Genomic DNA, 10028 nt, shown 5'->3' on the forward strand with positions numbered 1-10028 from the left:
TTACTGAGCTAAATCCCCGGCCCCAAGCCAGCCCAGTTTACAATGGCAAAAGCCAACTGAAGGGACAAAGCAATCACCTTGTCAGCTGTGTAGGTATCAATACATGGAGATAGGGCCAAATTTATCCAAAACAGAGATAGTCACTTTTTCAGGTGGTCTGGGTGGTCCCCCACACCCAAGGACCACACGCACAATTGCCTTACATCTTGCAAACATACATCTGTAATCCCAGCACTTCAAAAGGCTGAGGCAGGACTGCAGGTCAAGCCTCATCTAGACAATTGGGTGACTTGCCAGTAGTTAAGCCCAACACACAAACCATAAAACTTGACTGTATTAGTAATTAAAGAGAATATTTGTTCAAAGCTGGGCATGGTAGCACACACCTGAAATCCCAGCAGTGGGAAAGCTGAGGCAGGAGGATCACCTCCAACTCGAAGTTAGCCTGCGTGACAGTCTGAAAACAAAAAAAGCACAGCAAAACAAAAAACAAAACAGCACTGCTGGCTTGGACCGCAAGCAGGACTTATGTCCTAGAAGACTGAAATTTTGAGCCAAGATGCAGCTGGGTGCACTTGAAAAAAACTTGAGCCTCGAGTCTTGGTGGTGGAGCTCCTGGGGAGCACACATGGGGAAGGCTCATCCCAACACACAAGGAGTGTTGACAGGGTGCATCTTTCAAGAGGCCATGTCACCTACACAGGGGGAGCTTCTGTCTGAATTAGGGGAAGCTGTCATCAGGTGACCTGGGGTACACCTTCCTCTTCATCCTCATTGCTGAGCACTTTTTCCAAGCAGGGAGACCTCCTCTCCACATGAGGCCCACAGCCACCCCCTACCCCCAGGATTTCACACTTCCTGCCCCTGCTTGAATTCTAGAGGCCCTTGGCAGCTACAGTCTTTCAGAGGCAGCAAGCGGGTGCACTACCCACTGGAGGCCTCGGGGCTGTGATAGCCCTGGACAGCTGCAGATCTCACAGCAGGAATGAGCCAAGATGCACACAGGTGACTGTGTGCTCCTTTTCAGAAGTGTGCATCCAGTGTGTGACATACACCCCGTGACCGCCACCAAATATCACTTTATTCTAATTAACTAATATCACAACATCTGCTTAAGACGGGCACATGTGTCCCCAATCTAGCCCATCTGTATGGCTGGAACATCCTCTTCCAAGGCTTTCTGAAGCACTGAAGCAATAGGGTGGAACTGGATGGTTTCCTCTTCTAGTATTAACATTTCTGTGCTAAAGTAACCCAGTCAGGTCCATGTCCCAGTTCCTCCGGGTGACTTCCTGCTTAGAGGAGGCCTGTGAACACAAGAGGGCTGTCAGCACCAGCGGAGGGAGGTCAACAGGCACCCACTGACTTCTTTGGCCAACTTTGGACAGCTTCCAAGACTTCAAACCCCACCCCACCCCTGAATCCCAGAAGCACATGGGCGACCCTGGTACCAGCCAGACCCCCGAGTTCAGTGGGGCAGGGGATGGAAGTCACCTACCATTTGCAATCCTGCACTGCCGCAGCACCTCATTGAAACCTTCGCAGAGCTTCACGTCGGGCTGGTTCTGTGCACACTCCAGAAACTGCTTTATCTCAAATAAGCAAGGGCCACCAGTCTCCTGCTGCTTCAGAGGCTGCAGCTGGGATCCCTGAGGCTCCTAGAAAAGGAAACGGCTTACAGCTGAGCACAGAGCAGCATCCAGTCTTTGTGGTTAACAGGAAAAGTGAACCAGAATCTGCTGTGAATCAAAGACCCAAACCACAAACAAGGTGCACAGTTCCCCTGCATTTCAAGAAGCGTGGGGCCGGGTGGGCAGCAGCAGCATGCGCAAAGGCCTGGGCTCCATCACCACAAAAGTCAAACTAAGTAAGTGAAACAGAGCTGGGCTCAGCGATGGACACCTGAAATCCCAGCTACTTGGCAGGTTGTGGCAGTAAGATCACAAGTTCAAGCCCTGCTTGGGCAATTTAGTGAGACTCTGTCTAAAAACAAAAAACCCCAAACAACAACAAAACACTCAGTGAAGCTTCATGGGGGCAAAATGAGATTATAGGAAAAACAGATGGATGAGGTTCAAGTACACCAGAAATACACTGGAAGACACATTTGGGCTCCTTACAATAGAAAACTCAAACTGGGCATGGTGGTGCATGCCTGTAACCTCAGGATCACTGCAAGTTCAAGACCAGCATGGGCTACAAAACTGAGCTCAAGGCCAACCTGAACTGGTTGCAAGACTCTGTTTCATGGGGCTGGGGATTTAGCTCAGCGGCATAAGCACCTGCCTTGCAAGTGTGTGGTCGTGAGTTTGATCACGGGTACCGATAAAAAACAAAAAGGAAAAAAAAAAAAAAAAAAAAGAAAGAAAGAAACACACACACACAAGGCCCTGTCTCATAAAGACAAAATAATTAAATAAACCATGCTTTTTTTTTTCCTAGCCATGCAGTAGTGACACTCACAGAACTGCAAAGTAAGCCTTCACTCAGAAGTCTAGTAACCATCTCAAACTCAACATAGTTCAACCAAACTCCTGATCTTGCTCTCTCAATATACGACATCTGCAATGAAATCTCGGTGGAAACAACTTTTGGCTGAATGAAACAAAATACTGGAAGATTTTCTTTGTTTTGCTGTCTGGGGATAAAACCTAGGACTGAGCTACATCTCCAGTCCTTTTTTTTGTTTTTTTGTCTTTTTGAGACAGGGTCATACTATGCAGTTCAGGCTGGCCTTAGGTTCACTTTGTAGCTCAGGCTGGTCTCAAACTTACAAACCAGTCTGCCTCAGGCTCACAAGTGCTGGGATTACAGGAGTGAGCCACCACACACAGCTTTTTTTTTTTTGAGACAGAGTCTTGCTAAGTCACTAAAAGGCCTAGGCTGGGCTTGAACTCGTGACCCTCATCCTCCCAGAGCACCGGGATCATAGGCGTGCACTACCACACCCAGCTTGATAACCTATTTTCCACTGGCGTACATTATACAAGGACAGACCTCATGCATCAGGAATTTACAAACCACTAAGTTTTCCATCCTTACCTGGTAAGTGATGTCAGGCTTGGCGGGCTCACCGCTGCCTCCCCCACTGAAGCCTCCTGTGATTGCATGGCCCAGCGTGTGCCCCACGGCAGAGCCCACCGCCACGCCTGCGGCAGTGGTCGCCATTTGGGCCATAAGGCCCGGCTGTCGGGGTGCAGCAGCAGGTGAGCCCACTGCAGACGTTGGGGCCACCACTGGGGTCTGGGCGGCTGGGGCCGGCCTGGGCACAGGACGGGGAGCTGCTCGCATTTGAGGGGCCCGGCTGTGGAAGAAGAGGATGAACTATGACACTCCTATTCCGGCTCATTCTTAAAATTGTACACTTGAGTAAACTTCAGATTTTTCACATTATGCAAGATTTCACCAAAAATAATTCAGTGCATTTTATCTCTTCCCAGGAGGCTGAGGACTGCCAAGGTAAGGGAAACTTCACATGCTTTTTCAAAAGAGAAAATAAAGGGTGGTAGATGAATGATACAGCACCTTGGGTTCAATCCCAGAATCGCAAAAATAAAACCCTAGGGCCAGGCAGCCGTGGTTGTGCACTCCTGTAATCTCAGCACTCAAGAGGCTGAGGCAGGAGATCTTTGCAAGCTTTCGAGCAGCCTAGGCTACAAAGTGAGGCCAAGGCCAGCCTGAACTGCAAAAACTGTCTCAAAAACAAATTAACAGGGGCTGGAGATTTAACTCAGTGGCATAAGCACTTGCCTTGCAAGCAGGCAGTCGTGAGTTCGATCCCTGGTACCGATAAAAAGGAAAAAGGCCAAAAAAACCCCCCAAAACCTTAGGGTCTAGCGTGGTGAAATAGTAGCCCCAGTTACACAGGGGCCCAGAGAGAAATCACTTGAGAAAAGGAGCTTAGGGCCAGGCTGGGCACAACAGCAATCCTGTTACACAAACCCTAACTAGACAGGCATCTGGTGAAATAGTCCCACCCAATTCCTTCACTTGGCAAACTAGAAAATGAAGTTTTGTTTTGGGGTTTTTTTTTTGTCTTTTTGAGACAGGGTCTCTCTAATGCAGTTCAGGCTGGCCTTGAGCTCACTTTGTAGCCCAGGCTGGTCTCGAACTCTCAATGATCCTTCTGCCTCAGCCTCCCGAATGCTGGGATTACAGGCGTGAGCCACCACACCCGGCTGAAAATGAAGTTTAAAATGGCATGGTGGCAACATCCGTAATTCTAGCATTCAGGGAAGCTGAGGCAGGAAGATTGCAAATTTCAGCCCGGCTAGGGCAATTTCTGAGATGTTTCATAAATAACAAGCCCAGGGGATATATCGAAGTGGGAAAGCTCCAGGTTCAATGAACATTACGAAAACCAGCACCAGACCACCAAGGCCCCAAAACCCTGAAGCACCGTCAGTAAAACGGGATCTCTCTACACCATTCTTATTTTTAGGGGACAGGGTCTCGCCGTGTAGTTCAGGCTGGCCTTGAGCTGGCAGCGAACTTCCTTCTGAGTGCTGGGATAACAAGCATATGTCAAAAGGTTACACTTTTAACGTACTATTAAATAGCATGAGACCGTAGCTCTACAAAACGTCCTTCTCAGCTGGGCATGGCGGCGCACGCCAGTCGTCGCAGCGTTCTGGAAGCTAAGGCTGGAAAATCCTTGTGAGCTCAAGGTCGGTCCAGATTAGACTGACACCGTCTCAAAACAACAAAAAACGAAAACAAGCCGCGTGCCCCGTGTGTGGGCGAGGAAGCGCGCTCCGCGCACGAATTCCTCCCCCTAGGCCTGGCACCAGGTGAACACAACCTAAGTCACCGTGCGCGGCGCTTGGCCCTCCCGGTCTGCGTCCCCAGCCGGCAAATCCCAGACGCCGGGTTTCGACTCCTAATCCCAGCTCGGTCTCACCTGGCCGGAGAAGGCACGCGGGAAGTGCGGCTTCTGCTTCCACGAGGCATCCTCGATACACCACTGCGCGGCGTCTACAAACACCAAACTCTGCGAAGAATCTGGCAGCCTCTGAGGAGGTGAGAGGAAGTTGGGAGGCGGGTCTTAGTGTTCGCCCAATCAGCGCATAGACAGGGCTCTTCCGTGTGCCCTACGTCTCCGCCGGCCTTGAAGGTCATTGGAAGAGCAAGGCGTCAAGGGCAGCGCCTGACCGTACGAAGTGACGTTATGGCCTCGGCGCTGCAACGCTGTAGAAAACCGGAAGTTCCTGCGCTTTCCTAGCAGCGCCAACCTCCCCCCCACTCCACGCCTTTCCAGTTTTCCTTCTCTGTCCTAAGACCGTTAGCTGAAGGCCCGCTGCGGCATCCTGGGTAGCATACTGAGACATCCTGAACTCCACAGCGAGACCGTCTCAGAAAACCAAAGGGGCAAAAAAGGGCGTGCTGCTGCTTCCTTCAAATATTTATATTAACGTGATAAGTCACATGCAACCTTGGGAATTAGTCACATCTCAGGCCTGATTTGCACGGATCTTGGGCAAGATACTTTATCTTTCTCAGGATTAAGGTACTTTAAAAGACCGGGGATGTAGCTCAGTGGGTTCACTCTCCAGTGGAAAAAAACTCTTGGTAAATCACTGCATGGCCCCCAGGGTGGCTCAAATCTATGATCTTTCTGTCTCAACCTCCCAGAGTGCTGGGAGCGTCACCACATTGACAACTATTTTTTTTTACGACTATAGAATTTGAGGAATAAATTCGTTTTAGGGCTAACTTTAAGGCTCTACGTGCACAGAATATTTCTTGTTCGTGGGCCCAGTAAGAAAAAGTGAAAATTCAGAAAATATGAATGCCTTACATTCATGTATCACACTATATATTTTAACCCTGTTTCATATATTAGGGAATTTGTGTCCAGAGTTGGGATGAAATCCATATCCTGTTAATTTGACATTTTACCTAATAGCCTGCTAGGATCTGGAGATACAGCAATTAACAAGATTCTTTTTTTTTCTTTTTTTTTTTTGTCTTTTTCGTTTTTGTCGGTACCAGGGATTGAACTCACGACTGCCTGCTTGCAAGGCAGGTGCTTATGCCGCTGAGCTAAATCCCCAGCCCCAATTAACAAGATTCTAAACCTGAATAGAGTTGTTTTTTGTCTTTTTAAGACACGGTTTCACGAGGTAGTTCAGGCTGGTCTTGAATTCAGTGTGTAGCCCAGGTTTGGCCTCAACTTTGCAGAGATCTTCCTGCCTCAGCCTCCCAAGTGCTAGGATTACAGGTGTGCACTACTTTGCCCAGCCTCCTTCACAGAGTTTAAATTTCTAGGACAGGAGACACAAACCCTTATGTGATATTGTGGTGACATCATGAAAAAGCAAGGCAGTAATTCAGACAGCTGAGAAATTAATAGGCAAAAAAGAATAGAAGGGAAAGGGTAAAAAGGAAAGACAGAAGGAAAAAAAATTTTGTAAATAAGGAGGGGGAGACGGGTTGAAGGGAGGGAGGGGAATGGGAGAAAAAAGAAGCAAGGTATGTCACATACACGTATAAACTCCCTATGATGTTTTGTATATCTAAAACATGCTAAGCTGACTTTTTTTTTCTTTTGTACTGGGGATCGAACTCAGGACCTTGCATTTGCCAGGCAGGTGCTTATGCCACTGAGCTGTATCCCCAGCACTCTAAAATGTACCAATAAAATTTAAAAAATGCAAAAACAATTAGGCAGACAGGGTCTGAACCCTAGGAAGTCAGTGTGGAAGATGAAAACAGTTCACTTCTGTGGCCAGAGGCCCAGCCAAACAAAGCCAGGCCTCAAGATGCAGATGCAATAGCTGGGCCTGGGAGCCTCCTTTAGAGATAAGCAGCAATTTGAGATTGTACTGTAATCAGCACCAGCTGTCCAGTTGGCCGAGATAGGGACCAAACACATAGGTGAGCAACTAGGACATCCCAGCCTTTTCTGTGTATGTGGCTATAATAAGCGAGTGATGCTAGCCATATAGCCTTGTTATGGACCTTGCTTTACTAGTGGATCATCATTCGCTAAGTGACTATGCTTGTAATCCTATAGATAGGATGTAGTCTGACCCATGTTGTGATTTTGCTGCATAAAATATTCTTGGAGAGGATCGGAGATTTAGCTCAGTGGCCTAAGTGCCTGCCTGGCAGGTGTGAGATTATGAGTTTGATCAAAAAAAAAAAAAATCTTAGAGCCTCTGCGGCAAGGGACTTTTGGGACCTCTCCTCCGCTTGTCTCTCAGGAGCTCTCTCTCAATAAACCTTTGTTCCTCTCAACAACGTGGCCCTTGCAATCCATTGTTTGCTATTCTGGGGTCACGAACTTGGCACATGATCTCTAAGAGGTCAGAGTTTGTGTGTCTACCACAATAGGGCAGGACTATTTTTTTTGTCTTTTTCGGTACCAGGGATCGAACTCACCACTGCCTGCTTGCAATTATAGGCGCTTATGCTGCTGAGCTAAATCCCCAGCCCCTAGGGCAGGACTCTTAAAGAGAACATCTGAATGGGAAAGCAAGTCTGCGAAGGCAAAGTGAACACCAGGAAGAGGGAACCTTTGATTGCAAAGGCCAGGGGCTGTACTTTAGTGATAGATACTTGGTGTGAGATGGTTTTACAGGTAACAGAATCGCAATAGAGGGAAATTTGGCCAGGGCATTTCATGAAGGGCTCCATGGGAAAGTCTTGGAGATTAGGTGAGGTTTATGAAAGAACAAAGGTGGAACTTCCTTTTGTGTTGGATGTCAGTCATAAATTTCTCCCTTCTTCCAGAGCAGCAAAGGATTTTTTTTTTTTCTTGAGACAGGGTCTCCCTATATATAGTGCAGGCTGCCTTGAATTCATTATGTCCGGAACTCACAGTCATCTTTCTGCCTCAGTCTCCCAAGTGCTGAGATTATGTGTGCATCACCACTCCCGATTTGTGATCACTTCTTTATATATAAGTATCCAACTGTTAGACTGGAACCGAATTTTGGGGCGGGGGTGGGTGGGAGGGAACTCGGAAGAGCTAAAATGCCATTGGTGCTGTCTTCTTTTAATTAAAAACCTTAAGAAGGCATACCCACTGGACGTTACTTAACTAACAATTGTAAAGCAAAGACTGAAGCAGTAAATTTAGGCGATATGGAGTTCTGTTGATCAACATGGAGGAGCAGTTACAGCTGGAGTCTGCGAAAATACTTTTAACGGGTCCTCTGGGTATCCTGTAGAAAATCAGAAACAAACACCAATTATTCTCTTTAGCCGGAGCATGAGCATTGTAAATAATTCTTAAAGGGGTATCGGGGTGCATCGTAAGAGATGTTTCTCCGAGCTTAGTAGTGCATTCCTATTATTCCTAGACTCTGGGAGGCTGAGTCAGGAAGACTGCAAGTTCGAGCCCTGTCAGGGCAACTAAGCGAGACTGTCTCAAAATAAAAAATGAAAAAAAGGCCTGGGGGTGAAGTCCAAAGGGAAGGCAAAAATGAATGAATGAATGAGAAAAATTAATCTGCATTTCCTAACCCCTTGCAGCCAACCGCCAAGCTGAGAGCGCAGAGCAGCCCATTCTGGGGTCAGCGGGCAGGCGGCGTGGGCGGGGCGGCAGCGCTCCATGTGCTCACGCAAGGCGCGTGCGCGGCCGCGGCTGCATCTGGCGCTGGCGGCGCTTGCGCAGTCCCGCGAGTATCTTCAGCGCGATTTTGCGCTCGTGGCCGCCCGGCACCGGCCGGTTGGTGTGCAGGACCTGCTCCCGCCGGGTCCGACCCTTGCTGCGCCCAGCCCCTGAGGCCGGGAAGTCGCGCAGGTAGTAGTAGTCAGGGCAGTCGTACGCGTCCTCGTCCCAGCTCGCCCGCGGAAGTGTCTCGGGAGGCGGCGGCCGGGCCTGGAGATGAGCGCGAGGGCCAACAGAGCCCAGCCGGGGCTCCATGGTCCCCCGCACGCAGGCCGGCCGCGTGCGAACTGCGGGGGCTCGGCCCGCTCCGCGCTCCGATTGGCCTGCCTTGGGGGCGGGGCTAGATACGCTACCGAGTACCAGCGCGGGGCGTGGCCCCTGCGATTTGGGCATTGTGACACCTGCTGTGGGCCTGGGAGAGATACCTGTCAAACTCCGCTACAGCATCATCATCATCATTCTTTTTATTCTTTGCTGTATTGGAAATTGAACCAGGCCCTTCACACCAAGTCAATCCCATCCCTTTTTTATTTATATTTTACTTTATTTTTTGAGGCTGGGTTTCGCTACCTTGAACTCATTGTGTATCCCAGGCTGTCCTCGAACATGCGATCTTCCTGCCTCAGCCTCCCTAGTCCTGGGATTATAGTTATCCACCACCATGCCCAGCTAAATTTCTTCTTTTGAGACAGTGTCTCACTGAATTGCAGAGTTGTCCAGCTAGGTTTGAACTTGTGATCCTCCTGCCTCGGCTCCCTAGAGTGCTGGGATTATAGGCATAGGCCACCATGCATTGCTGCAATTGATTTTTTAATTTTTATTTTATTTATTTATTTTGAGGGTCTCACTGTTGTGGTTTAGGTTGGCCTTTGACTCACTGTGTTGTCTAGGTACGCCTCGAAGGCACAGCAGTCCTCCTGCCTTCGCCTCCCTAGTGCTAGTATTACAGGTGAAACTATCATGCTTGCTTGCTTCATTTCATTTCGTGAGCACTTTTGCTTCCCTTGTGCCCAGCGCCAAGCAGGCAGACTGGAGTTTTTACTGATGCTGGAGAGCTTCATGGCCCAAAGGGCAGAGGCCAAGGCCTCATGCAGAGTGGCAGCGGCAGAGTGGTGTCCACTCAGTGACCTGTGGTGTTCTTTTCCCTCCTGTTTGCACAGATCTTCTTTCTCTTACTATAGCAGGCTATTGTATGGCGACGAACCAGTTTCAAGAGGTTTCAGTAGTAAAGTTTTGGGTTGTGAAAGCAGGTGGCAAAAACATGACACGTTTTACATTTTTAGGTCTCATTACAGAAATAACTGCAGCTGGTGGAGAGCGACTGAGTACTACGTGCTGCCTTGCAAGCGCTGTTCTCAGCCTTTGCACACTTCCTGTCCACCAGCCTGGCCCTCTGCAGCCCTATTGCAGG

General features: G+C 48.9%; 2 protein-coding genes across 2 annotated transcripts; both read right to left on the reverse strand.

Moving 5' to 3' along the window:
- Positions 1–1059: 1059 nt before the first annotated feature.
- Chchd2 (coiled-coil-helix-coiled-coil-helix domain containing 2) lies at positions 1060–5090 on the reverse strand. Its single transcript, XM_003465762.5, has 4 exons — positions 4901–5090; positions 3043–3304; positions 1499–1658; positions 1060–1307 (listed from the first exon to the last, which is right to left on the reverse strand). Exons 1-4 carry the CDS (start codon positions 4948–4950, stop codon positions 1297–1299), a joined length of 483 nt encoding a protein of 160 aa, XP_003465810.1. The 5' UTR covers positions 4951–5090; the 3' UTR covers positions 1060–1296.
- Positions 5091–6320: 1230 nt separating this feature from the next.
- Positions 6321–9010, reverse strand: Nupr2 (nuclear protein 2, transcriptional regulator). The gene is made up of 2 exons (XM_063233624.1): positions 8470–9010; positions 6321–8168 (listed from the first exon to the last, which is right to left on the reverse strand). Exon 1 carries the CDS (start codon positions 9008–9010, stop codon positions 8564–8566), a length of 447 nt encoding a protein of 148 aa, XP_063089694.1. The 3' UTR covers positions 6321–8168; positions 8470–8563.
- Between the last annotated feature and the right edge of the window lie 1018 nt (positions 9011–10028).

The sequence above is a fragment of the Cavia porcellus genome, unplaced genomic scaffold, assembly GCF_034190915.1.
Source record: "Cavia porcellus strain 051 isolate PalLab524CR breed Dunkin Hartley unplaced genomic scaffold, mCavPor4.1 scaffold_23, whole genome shotgun sequence".
Taxonomy (NCBI): Eukaryota; Metazoa; Chordata; class Mammalia; order Rodentia; family Caviidae; genus Cavia; species Cavia porcellus.